This window comes from Haliotis rufescens, unplaced genomic scaffold (assembly GCF_023055435.1).
Source record: "Haliotis rufescens isolate VD_foot unplaced genomic scaffold, xgHalRufe1.0.p SCAF_5, whole genome shotgun sequence".
NCBI lineage: Eukaryota > Metazoa > Mollusca > Gastropoda > Lepetellida > Haliotidae > Haliotis > Haliotis rufescens.
The window spans coordinates 33,568,922-33,583,167 of NW_025964223.1; the positions used below are offsets into that span (position 1 = coordinate 33,568,922).

The 14,246-nt window shown below is 40.4% G+C and overlaps 1 protein-coding gene across 1 annotated transcript in view; it reads right to left on the minus strand.

Annotated features, from left to right (window-relative positions):
- The window catches only part of LOC124115933, a 452,084-nt gene that overhangs the window by 240,629 nt on the left and 197,209 nt on the right, over nt 1-14,246 (minus strand). Inside the window, exon 6 of the mRNA XM_046477097.2 lies at nt 1,127-1,225. Coding sequence (XP_046333053.1) covers nt 1,127-1,225 — 99 coding nt within the window. The remainder of the gene's footprint in view (nt 1-1,126; nt 1,226-14,246) is intronic.

Here is a 14,246-nt window from a genome sequence, read left to right on the forward strand (position 1 = left end):
CAGTATTTCTGGACTTCAGCAAAGCCTTTGACATGGTATGGCGTGACGGACTTCTCACCAAACTAGCACAAAATGGAGCAGAAGGAAACATGGCAAACTTCATAGACAGCTTCCTGCAAGGCAGGTCGCTATCAGTTGAAATAGGGAACATTCGATCTGATCCTTTGGCACTGGACAATGGCACGCCACAAGGCAGCATTATAAGCCCAACCCTGTTTACCATCATGATCAGTGATCTCTCTGATCATGTCAACTCTACTCCCCAAACTTCTAAATTCACTGATAATGAAACAATATGGGTAAAGCACAGAGATATTTCACAAATCAGAAAAAAAATCCAATCAGCCCTGGACGGAGTAGATCAATAGTGCTGTCATTGGGGGTGGGGGATTCACCCTTTCAAGTTAAAAAAACTGTTGAAGTTCTATTCAAACGTCAGGGGAAAGATGCTATGATACCCCGTGTCTCCATAAAAGACAAACCAATCAAATTAAAAAAATCCACAATATTTCATTGATGGATCCAAGAATCATATCAACAACAGTGCTGGTTACGGGATCCATATCCACAGCTCCAGCTTGAATTGGAGTCAATTCATCGTGCACTCCAGAACTTCCAGAAGCAAAGGCAGTCGTCCTATCATACTCGTTAAGTGCACTTCAAGCCATCAGTGGCAGAAACTCAAACTCCAGGCCAAACACAATCAACAATATTCTATACGAATATACAAAACTAACGGACCAATGGCAACAGGTGGAGCTGTGTTGGATCCCCTCTCACATAGATATTCATGGAAATGAAAAGAGACACACTGGCGAAGCTAGCTCTAGACAAAGCGGATATACAGCCTATTCCCTATAGTAAACTAGAGATAAAAAGCAAAATCAAAGCCTCTGTAGCCCAAAGATGGCAAGCCCAATGTAACAAACGCAAGTAAGATCGACAGATGGCTATACAAAATTCAACCCAAGATCCAACAAAAACCAAACTCATACTCAAATGAAAGGAAAATTGAAATGGCCATCTCACGCCTCAGACTCGGTCACAAAAAGCACTATGACAAGGTTTGTTCATCTTGCAATCAGGCTGAAACCATTGCTCAATATGAAATATCATTTGTACTCACTGTCTAGGTTCAGTATATCCAGCAAGGTTGACAGCTTTGATATCAGTGTAACACCTTGACAAGAACTCCTTGTATTTCACTTGATCTGCTTGACCATTTCTGAAAAGAGAAAAAAAGAGAGTTTGTTTATGTGTTTTTAACACAGGTGCCAACGTGGGGAGAAAAACTGAAAGCCAAGCAAGTATGCTGTGTTATGTTCTGACCATTTTGACGCGGATGCCTATAAAAGAGACCCATTTCGCCTTGCACATATGGGGTATGAACATCCAAAAGCTAGGTTGAAGAAGGACGCAGTCCCTACGAAATTCAGGACCAAAAGTTTTGTCGATATAATGTATATAGTGTAGCTGGTGTCGGTTTACTATCAACTATAATCGCCGCACCTATCGTGCTTGGCATTGGAAATAGCCGCTGGAGTCTCGAGACTGGCAGGAATAGCGATAAAATTTATTTCTCGTAGGTTACAAAAGTAAGCATTAAAACACGATAGTATTCGGATACTCGCCGAAGCAAAGTTGAACAGCATTGAGGATCATATTTCGACAGCAGTGGTCGATTGTAAGATATCCGAGGATGAGTTTCGTTTAATGCTGTCAGAACTCACCAAATACAATGCAATGAAGCAGGAGATTTGATCAAAATCTCATAAGACCAGTGGTATTAGCGAAGACGAGAAAAAAAAGTTCATAGGACAGGGGAGGCAACAAGCGCGTCAGTTATTCCGTGCCAAAACCAAAGAACTGGTTGGAGATTAAAAATAGATTGCTTACTATCGTTAGATCACATTTAGACAAATGCTTACATAAATATATAATAATGGAGAATTACAACACAACAATCGAAAAAGCTATTAAATGGAGAGAATTACCACAAGGTTTTTATTATATCAGTGATGTCAAACCAACCAAATACGGTTATCAATTGTTTCTTATCAATTTACAAGAAGAGTGTAATTATATAGTCTGGTCTCCTAGTAAAATGAACGAAGAACTTAATAAAAATGTTGAATATCGCTTTATTGATAAAAATAATAAAGAATATTTTTATTACCATTTAGGCTCATCTAAAGCAATGATTGGCCCCAGGTATTGGTGAGCTAGACCCAATTTAACTTAATCTCATGACTATCATTGAATCGCATCATCATTTTGGCATAAAAAATTCCACCTGTAGTAGCAGTATAGGTATATGAATCTGGCTCCAGTGGAAGTGGTCCAGAACCATCATTACCTATACTACTTCGTTAGCCGATTTTGGATATCTTTCTTAGTTGCGGCCATATTGGATTCAAAGTTTTCACAGTGTCTTTTAGGTACCTGTCTTCAAAACCTATCTCCTCTGAATCCACTGCATGAAATGACTTCAAACTTTCTGAGAATTGTCTCCTTACATAACACATCAAACTATGTTAGCCGTTTTTAGATATCTTTGTTAGTGACGGTCCCATTTGATTTTGATTTTGATGATTTTTTTCACCGAAATTTTACTTTATATAAAGATCATATCTTGTAAGGTTCTCCACAGAAACTATCGAAAGTTTACATGAAGTTAGTCGGACATATGTACCTCATTTTTTGTTCTTGGTTGCATGCCAAAAGTAACACCGCTTGGTGGTAATATTGACAAAACACTGAATAAATCGCTGAGAAAACCTAGGGTTATCTCCCTTTGACCATCAAGTGTCTTTTGCAGTATGTATACTACCTTTGAAGATGAGGGTTAGAATTGGTCTTCAGCAACCCAGGCTTGTCTTAAGAGGCGATTATCGGGGTTCGAACATTGTCTAGGTGGTAAATGGGTTTAGAACACTCTGGTTAACTCTGGCACACGCCAGTTTCGTAGTGGTGATGTCCTGCAAACGGTGACTACCTCTTGACGGAGTTGGTACAAGCAAACCCTTTGAGGATTCGAACACGCACGGCGTCTGAAATGGGTGAAGAACATTCCGGGACTTTCTGGGATACGTCAGTGTCGTAGCAGCGATGTCTGGCAAGCATTTCCTTACTTTTGACGGCGTCGGTACAACCAAACCATCTGGGGATTCAAACATGGACGAAGTCGGAAACATGTTCAGCACTTTATCTGAGCATTGCGACAGAGACCCGGGGTGCTGGCGAACTCAGAACGCTAATCCGATTGACTGACGCTCAAATGACAAAGAAGTGACAGCCTGTTGAAGAGTCACCAAGCCGAATGGTTGAAGAGCCCTAGTGTTTTCGTTCGATTTAATATTATTATTATTCTGCCGATTTTTGTACCAGAGCTAGCAGCATAACCACTGGCTCGATTATGTTCAAATTTTGTATGTGTATGAAGACCGTTGAATACTAGATTCCGCCAAAATCCCAAGGCCGTAGCCCCAAAGCCCAAGGGCAGATAACTAAAAAACAAGTATTTTTTAATGATGTATTTTGCACTATTGCTCCGCAACCGCTTGTCCGATTAATTTCAAACCTTGCATGCATGCTGCTTCAGTTCCCTGACATTTTTTGTTCATTGACTTTGGTCATTGGTCACGTGGTTTGGCAGCCATATTGAATTCAAAGTTTTCACAGGTTTTGGGGTACCTGTCTTCCAATGCTATCTCCTCTGAATCCACTGCATGAAATGCATCCACACTTTCTGAGAATTGTCTCCATACATAACACATCAAACTATGTTAGCCGTTTTTAGATATCTTTGTTAGTGACGGTCCCATTTGATTTTGATTTTGATGATTTTTTTCACCGAAATTTTACTTTATATAAAGATCATATCTTGTAAGGTACTCCACAGAAACTATTGAAAGTTGACATGAAGTTAGTTGGACATATGTACCTCATCTTTTGTTCTTGCTTGCATGCTAAAAGTAACACCGCTTGGTGGTATTATTTGATTAATATTTGGGACACTCCTGGAACACGCAAAATTCGTAGCGGCGATGTCAAGTGATTATTTTTTTACGGAGTTGGTACAAGCAAACCTTTTGGGGATTCGAACATGTTCAAGGTCGGAAATGGGTATAGAACAGACTTGGACACTTGGCAAACGACAATTTCATAGCGGCGATACCCTACTAGTGGTGCCTACTTTTGACGAATTTGGTACAAGGAAACCTTTTGAGGACTCGAACATGGACGTTTGTGCACAGTGTCACTTGGAGCCCGACATTGCTGCTTGCAGCTTTAATTATTATTATTATTATTGGCACTCGTGAAGAGCAACCTCCCCGTGGTGAGTGCTGGGTAATCGCTCTTCCCCCGTAGAGCTGGGGTAGATTGTGTCCTCAGCAGCCCATTGCTTGTTGTAGGAGGCGACAGAATTGGGCTACTTGTTTGTTATGGGTTGTGCCACTGTGTCGGTGAAGGACGGGATTCTGGTGGTTGAGGGCAATGGAACCAGGAACAGTGTTCTTCTGCCTAACACACCACTTCGACCCTGACTTCACCTAGACGGAAGGTAGAATGGGCCCGATTCTATCAATCGACTGGTCATGTCAAGCCCTTTGCTAGAATCTTCCGTGTTTAATTTTCTACATACCGTATTTTCTTGAGTATAGTGTGCACTTTTTTTCCAAAAATTATAAACGAATTAATGAGTTTTGATGTTTTTTCCCCCATGGAAAGACATTACCGTGAGCGCGTATTATCGTAAATACCATGTCAACAAATCAATACTGAAGTACGCAAATAAGTCATGTAATTACACTGTCTGGCCATAAAATGTGTTCTTTGTATATCTGGACTGATGTTTGTAACTTATTTTATTAATTTTATTCAAAATTCATTTTAATATTGTTTTAATTAATTTCGTATGTGAAGCGATCGTAAGATCGCACAACTCATCGTTATTAACAGCAACCACGGTCAGATTACCGCTATTGACACCTTGAAACGAACTTTAGTTGACAGAGAAGGGATACATATATCATAAATGCCATACTGTCACTCGTTAAAAGTTATATTTGTTTTTGTTGAACGATCTCTGTCAACACGTGATTCTCGCGATCACGTGTACAGGAGCCTTGACGGTGACTGGTCAGACTGGTTCCATGTAAAAAATAATACCCGGCAATAGCGATCAGCTGCTTCGCTAAGCGTCATTATTATTTTAAATATGTTCAGTAAAAGCTGCATCTAAATTAACAAGATATTAGAATATATTATTCCTGATAAAAAAATAGTTTCAGATACAATTTTTGCCGATCCTTGCATTAAAATACTGTAAGTTATATCATTGGGTGTGTCTTGACCAAACCACCGGTAGATTCCAAGAAAACGTGTGTACAGCTGATTGCTGTGTCCGGCTTAGTTTAAGAGAAAATACACAAGGTAATCTTAATCACTGGATATAAAACAATGCCCAGCAGAAAAAAAAATACAATTTAAACGGTAAATCAACATGTCTGGTGATTTTTTATCACAAATTTCGAATTTGTACTGACAAAGTTTCTCATCACCTGTTCGTGTGCCGGACTTCGCTAAAGGGGTACGGTGTAAAAATATTTCTGCGCTTGGTATTCGAATTTTTATTTTCCAAAATATTGAATCCGCTAGAGGGGGGTGCGCATAATATATGGGTGCGCAATATACTCAAGAAAATACGGTATTGTGTTTGGGCTTTGAATGTTAGACTTTGTATGAACACGTTTGCCTAGACTCCTATGCCAGAAGACGGTGGCTCATGGGCCAATCTGGTAATGTCGACCTCTAAGTTCTATATGTCTCCAGTTTCTTGTTACAAGCCGAAACCAGCTTAGCATTTCATTTTGTAGACAAATATAGCTATTCACGGCGTATTTACTGGAGTATATCACCCCTGTATCCCTTTGTGTTTGCATGCTGGAGATCCGCTGCTGTGAAACACTGTCCTTGTTAACACTCCATGGTGGGTGGGGAGGAGGGGTGCCAAAACCTACTACCTACATGTCGCTTTCCACATCTGGTTCCATTAGAAATGACAAAAAAGGCGTTTAGAGGCTGATCATCTTTCATTTCATGATAATGTTTCAGTTTCCAAGCAGCAAGAAACTTGGGTAAGGTTTATAGTTATTGAATCTACAAATGGAGAACCAGTCAAAATCATCTTGTCTGATCATTATAATCAGGATCAGGGGGTTCCACAGGGCAGTATTGTCACATTGTACATTCTAAAAATAAATAGTTGATCTAAAGTATTGATAGACTCAATTGATCGATCATTGTTTGTGGACAATTTTTATATTTCATGTCGTGGTAAAAATATGCATACCTTTGAAAGACAGTTACAGTTGTGTCTTAATGTAATAGTAGTATAGACAATGACAGTTCTGGACCACTTCCACTGGAGCCAGATTTATATACTTATACTAATACTACAGAGGGAATTTTTATGTCAAAATGATGATGCGATTCAACGATCGTCATGATTCGTATTAAAAGAAACATCAATATCAATTAATAATGAATAAAATTTACTATAGCCTTCAACATTTTTACTAATGTAAGCATTCGTTTTAAATGTGATCCAACGATAGTAAACAATCTATTTTTAATCTCCAACAAGTTCCTTGGTTTTGGCACGGAAGAATTGACATGCACTTTTTTTTGTCGTCTTCACTAATACCACTGGTCTTACGAGAATTAGATCGAATCTCCTGCTTCATTGCCTTGTATTTGGTTAGTTCTGACAACACTAAACAAAACTCCTCCTCGGATATCTTACAATCAGCCAGTGCTGTTGAAATATGATCCTCAATGCTGTTCAACTTTGCTTCGGCGAGTATCCAAATATTATCATGTTTTAATGCTTTCTTTTGCAACTTACGAGAAATAATATTTTAACGCTATTCCCGCCAGTCCTGAGACTCCAGCCACTACTTCCACACCAAGTATGAGAGGCGCGGCGATTATAGTTGATAATAAACCAACACCGGCTACACCGAGTCCAATGCCAGCCGTTACATGCGCAGTGTCAACTCCGTCGAGAGCATTCACGGCTCTGAGATACTTTTTATACAATCCAAGTCTCAACTCCCTCTCCTTCTCTATTCGATGTTTTATGTCGAAAATACTGAATCCGCTAGAGGGGGGTGCGTATTATACATGGGTGCTCACTATACTCAAGAAAATATGGTAATCGAAATCCATCAACAGTATCCATCTTTTCAGATGCTTCATCGAGTGCCAGATATAAACCCATAATGTATATTATTATATCATATAATAGTCTTTAATTGATCTTGCTTAAATGTTTTGAGAGTATACATCAACCTTATTACATGTATATTATGCGGCATAAATATCTTAGAAAGAGAAATTCTGTCACCTTTAATAATTTGGACCCCCTCAAGGGTTGCAACGGGTGATACTCCCATATAAATAATACTACAACGTCGACGCTAGTGTTTCTTGAGTCATTTAATTGATAGACCTGGTAATATTTCAAAGGCATCTACCGGTGCATCTCAAAACAAGACTTCAATAATAAGCGTAGAAAGATTAGGTATTGCACTCAAGTTATCTTTAATATCATTGAATTCAGTAACCAAATTTAAACTAACATTTTTTTATGCCGGACGTATAAATATTATATGACCTGGATTTTCTGGCAGGGGAGAGACTAACACACTTTTTCGTTTTGATGGGATATAAGCCCCGAGTACGATCCCACTATTCATTATCTTAGTTAATTGATGTCCCTTACCCATCATCACATATGGTGGGGTAATGATGATATTCAATAGCCACTCGATTTTTTGTTCGATCATAGTCCATTTATTATCGTCGTTGCGAGTAAGATTGTATGAAGTGTTTTTATTGAGTCTTTATTGAGTACTAACGTCGACATCGCTTAAATCTTCTAGATTACCTGTGAATGTAACTTCTTTCCGCTTGTATACATTATCTTGTAAGTGTGAAGCGTATAACTTGCCATCGATACCGGGTTTACCGAATCCTTCTGTGTCTCCGAGATCGGAAAGCGCAATTGTATTACATTGTCTAAGGTTATGCGCTCCAGGGCCAGATGAATCAACCATTATTTATAATATGGAGTGTGACACTCAAGTATCCTATATGCACAGGTTGATGGTTTACATCTAATACAGAAATTTTGAGATCTGAAATAATACCCCACTTTAACTTTTTATATTGTAATGATGAGAAAGATTCCGTTCTACCGCTATTGTATTTTTCATCTTTGACTGGAATAGCTCTTAGCCGAGTTGAAGGACTTTCGAGTTGAATATTATCCGTTGTACTGATCTGATCAAGATGCATACACAACTCTTTATAGGGAACTAAAACGGGTAATTTATCTCCATGCTCTGTTTCATTGGGTAGTATTATTGTTTTTTGTCTAAAAAATCCAAGTGTATCTGATAAGTACGGGAGAAGATTTACAACCTTTTCTCCAGCGCTTAAAATCAGCATCCCATTCGACTCATTTTGTGTGAGACTATGTCCAAAAGGCTTAAATATTTCATCATTGAGTGAGCATACGCTGTAATACCCATCAGATATAGTGCGCCAGTCTCCACCTAGTATTAACTCATTATTACCTCTCACATCACTTATATTGGTCCACCGCGGGTAATACGTTACATCGCATAGAGTGACTTTTAGTTGACCAGCTGAGTTATCGATAGCATGAAGCAGTTGAATAGACTGGCCATTTGTTATTCCCGGGAGTGTAACAAACATATTAAATATACAAAGATACTGTATCATAACTTAAATATGAAATCAACTTACATTACTAATCAATCGATTTAAGTTAAGTGCCTCTGGTGCTAGCAAAAAAATGGTGCCTGATTGGTTTCACAATCCAATGCAATTTGGGCAGAACCAGTTAAACTTTGCCATATGGTGTGCAACAACAGGATGTGGTGTTTCTCTTTATGCCCCAGGATTTGAACTAAATAAGTCTGTTTTATCATTTCACGTGTACTATCAGATTAGACGTATACTTAAAGAAATTAGTGCTCCATTACCGCAGGATCGAGCATGGAATTCCTCAAATAATCCGTACAATAGGTTCGCGCAGGAATTTAATATTTCTATGAGTAAAGATTGGCATCTGCCTGGAGTTAACCATGATCTAGGTGTTCCATACAGCGGACAAAAAACTGTTAAAGAAGAAAGTGATGATTTAGTTAAAAAAACTCATCAACCATTTGATCCATTTAAGTTGTTACAGAAAAACAATCTTTTTGTAAGATTGCATCATGGTTGGGAACTTTCTAGTAACGATTGGTGAGGAGATCTTATGAGCTTTAAGAGGGGTTTAGCTTATATTGTTACAAAATTTGTGCAACTAAACGATACAGCAAACGCTTGGAATGAATTTCTGTATGATAAAACAGAAAATAAATTTACTAACCCAGGAGTTGTAAGAGTTAATGAATCAATAAGAACTTATGTATGGGCAATTCTTGGTGATCAATCGCAAACACAAACGGTAATAATTGGTTCTGGGACGGCGCTCAATGGGCAAAAACAGTTTGTCGCAAACGTAGAGGATGCTATTAATTCACCAGTTGACATACCATCTTCTATAAAGCGTTATCAAGATGTATTACAGTACGCTAAATCCAAAGTAGATTACGTTTATGGGGCAGGGCTATACATGCTATAATAATAAAATTGTTATTGCTTCCGATCAACAAAAACCAGGTATAAATTCAGATATTAATACCGAATTAATAACGCAAACAAACACAGGCGAAACAGGAATAGTCAAGTCACAGTCACCGAAACAGCCATCTACTAACGCACAACCACAAGTGCTGCCACATATTGCAGCTAAAAATCAACAACATATCGATGAAAAACAGCACTTATAGTAGGTGGAGTCGCGGCTGGTTTACTCATGATTTGAATAAATAGTTCTTAATGAACTGATTTGGATAAATAGTCTTTTATGGATAAGTACAACAGCCCGGCAATTGCTACGGTCAGTGCCCACAAGTTTTGACTAAGCCAAGTGGCGGTCTTTGCTAATAAATTCAAGTGCCAGGAAACAATACTCCCTATTATACCTGGAAGTGCCGACGTGGCTTTCCCAGGAGAGCTTTCCCAGTGCTTCTCCTAATGCTTTTAAATGCTTTTTTATCCACTCTTTTACGCCATTTTTATCACTAGGTGGTGTGCCACCTCCTGTACTGCTGCCACCGGTTAACGCGAGAGTCAAAGTCGATATAATAAATCCCAATGCAGTTAAAATACTGGCAATGGTTATCCCCTGTTCTCCGAACAATGTTTTAATTTTATGGGCCAGTGTAGTATCATCGTTGAGGACTTGATCGAAAAAATTTCTAGAATTCGACTGATTTGCGAAAGAAGTGCCTTTCTATTACTGGAAGCAGCTTCAAGGCGGTCTGATCTTTCGTCTTCTAAGTTACGCAATCTTTCAGCAACGCGACGTCTACTGAATTCATCGCCCGCCTGTTCAAGTATTGTTTTCTCATAAGCTATATGCTTGTCGAGTTTGGATAGCTTGGCTATATTATTGATGAGTTCTCCCCGCATTGTTTGCAGGGCCTTGTCAAGACCTCTTAATTCCCTAATACAGAGCCAAGAATATGGTGATACCTGTACCGTGAAATTATCGTAGTAGGTATCCAAGATATCTCCGAGTCCGTCCGAGGCCAGCTTCGAGCTTTCTTCCAAATTATCTTTATCTATAGTACCGAGTTCAGCACACACAGTCTTAAGAACCTTAGTAGTCTTCGCGGAAAGTTTTTCTCGTGAGTAGTCTACAAAACCTAATTCATTACGAACAGTTTTGATGCTGTGTTTACTAGCTATCGTAGACAAGGCTAGGAGCTTACAAGTACGAGAATTCATAAGATCAATATCCGGAGAGTCACGCAGTCGCAATATTCCTTTACTATCTATCGTAAACTTTCAATAGTCACGACCAATAGGAGTTTCTTTTAAGGCATCGTAATAATCATTAACGGCTGGTTTCAAAAGTTCATCGTTAAGATTCGTAAAGCTGGTTTCATCAGTACCCTCTTTGATTGTACTAGTATCAGTTATGTTACCTAGATTAATATCATCCATTTTTATATTAAACATAAGGTTACATAATTTCAATATAACAATGTCTTCGCAATACGGACGCAAGTTAAACCCACAACGTAGACTTCAGGATCCATTAGGGGTCAAAGCAATTCGTCAGTCTGTAACTATAACTAATAACCCGAGTACCATTGATCAGAATCAAACACTTCTGGTTCGCTTTCCTAATCTAGGCGCTCACAATGTGTTAGTTCCAGGAACTTCCCGACTATCATTTACAATTAGTTTGAATTCTACCAACGCTAGCAGAGAGATCATTCAGAACATAGGTCGTGCGATTGTTAAGAAAATCGTGATTAAAATTAGCGGCAATGAAGTTTTGAGTATTGACAACAGTGATGTATATTTCTGTTACATGGATCTCTGAAAAACGGCTAAAGAACGGGTAAACTTACAATACCAAGGTATTTGTAATCAGAACACATTGAGACTGCGTGTGGGTGCTGATAGTGGCGATAATACCGTCGTAGGAGATAAGGCTGTTGCCGATGCATTAGGTAACGATTCTAAATTCCGGTAGACTTTGAATTACTAGATAGTCAAATGCCCTTCTATCAAGCATCCCTAGGCGATATGTTAGAATATGAACTCACTTTTAATGACTACAGCAGAGTGATCAAAGCTACTGAAGATCCTACTAGCTATTCTATTGGCAATATCTCACTGGAGTATGATATGATAACAGATCCTGAATTAGCTAGACAAATTCGTAACCAGTATACAGGAAGTTTAGCCATTTTGTACGATCGCATGCTGCGACACCGAAAGATCCCCAGGAACAAAAGAGATACGACGTGGAATATTAATCTAAACGTCCCCAACAGATCGTTGAAGGGTATTTTAATGTTGTTCGAGGACCCCTCTGAAGCATTTGCAAGAGATACTGAGAAGTTCTACAACCCCAAGATTACAAAAGTAGAATTGACTATCGAGGGCGTGTCTAATCAACTATATAGTCAAGGCATGCGAGCATATCAGCAGTGGGATGAGATTAAAAAACTCCCTTCTATAAAACGAAGCCCAGAAGTTAACGCGGTCGTGAAAGATCTGTCTCTCAGGGATGTAACGATGGCTGAATTCCTTACCACTAAGTACGCGTTATGGCTCGACATGAGAACCACGGACGACGATCAACTACACGGAAGCGGTAGGAGAATAGAAAATGCTAGCGAGGGTATTACTATGCAGATATCTAAGATACAGGTTGGTTGGTTGGTTGGTTGTTTAACGCCGCACTCAGCAATATTCCAGCTATATGACGGCGGTCTGTAAATAATCGAGTCTGGACCAGACAATCCAGTGATTGATATCATGAGCATCGATCCACTCAAATGGGATCGATGACATGCATCAACCAAGTCAGTGAGCCTGACCACCCGATCCCGTTAGTCGCCTTTTACGACAAGCATAGTCACCTTTTACAAGCATAGTCACCTCTTTGCTGAAGACCTATTCTGCCCCGGAATCTTCACGGGTCCTAAGATACAGGAATCCGATGGTAAATTAAATATATATTTGTACGTTATCATCGACGCTCAACTCAATATACAGAATGGTAGATTCGTGCAAGCAATCTATCAATAATCTTTTACCTAAAGAACCGCACTGCGCTATCATCTGCGGGCAAACAGGTTGTGGAAAAACAGCTTTTATTCTAGATATTTTACAAAGTCATTATCGGGATGTTTTCGCTCATATTATAATTCTGTGTCCGACTATTAATGTTAATAAAACATACCTATCGAGAGATTGGGTAATGAATGATCCTTGGGTGTACAAAGTTGATCCAGGCAATGCAACGCCTGCTGAATGGGTCTCATTCGCAAACGTGCTCGCCAAACCACATCCACTGTCACGGCCATATTGCCCAGTAACTGGAGCCAAGTGCGAGCAGTGTGTCTCGTGGAAAGAAGGAACAGTGCAGTTACACTCCTGACCTTGACAATGCGTTCTTGTGAGAGGGAGAAATTCGCCCCTAAGAAGACCAGAGACTGAGTAGGGTTCAGATCTGACTTCGTTAGGTTGACTATCCACCCGAGAGATACCAGAATGTCTAACACCGCTTGTGTAGCAATCTGACTCATATGATGAGATAGTGCTCTTAGCAGCCAGTCGTCGAGGTATGGATGACAGAACCGACCTTGCGACCTGGCCACTTGGGCAGGAATCAACATCAGCTTGGTGAACACCCTTGAGGCCGTGGAGATCCCGAAGGGTAGAACCCGGAACTGATAACACCTCCCGTCGAAAGAAAACCTCAGGTATTTCTTGAACTCGGGGTGTATAGGTACATGGAGATAGGCGTCTTTGAGGTCTATGGACGTCAGCCATTCCCCTGTCTCTACAGCAGAGATCACTGAGCGCAGTGTCTCCATCCTGAAGGACGGTACCTCTATGAGTTTGTTCAGTTTTCTCAGATTGAGAATAGGTCTGAACCCTCCGTTTTTTTTGGTGACAAGGAAATAAGTCGAGTAGTAGCCCTCGCTTTCCTGTCCCAATGGAACCAGCTCGATAGCAGCTTTGTTTAGCAGTGCTACGATCTCGGCACGAAGTATGTCCGCCTTCTCTTGGGTAGCGGGCACCGGAGTGCGCCTTATTCCGGAGAGGGGTGGCGGAAGAAGTTTTCCACTGAGGTAAGTGGCCTTCCCTGAGTGTGGACATGACCCAGGGATTGGAGGACACCTTCTCCCATTCCAACAGCCCTAGGACTGTCAACTGTGGGGCCACCTGGGGCTGGGCAGGAGCTATTGGTTCCCAGCCCCGCGAAAAGGCTGCTGACCCGCTTGTGCAGCTTGGTGCTAGGCACCTCCAACAAGGCCTTAGAGTCCTTGATGGATGCATATAACACAGCGGCCTCCCGAACTACCTGCTGCGCCCAAGGGAAGAGGGTAGAACCCAACTTATACGGGAGCGCAAGTAGTTCTTGGCGTGTGGACGCCGAGTACTTGGACACGGACATCCACAGCCGGCGCATGCCCATGACTGCGCTCATCATCTGGGAGGCGCAGCTACAGAAAGCATCCCTCGCCTGATGACTGTGGACCTCGGTGAGTTGGCCAGCCAACTCCGAAGAGTCG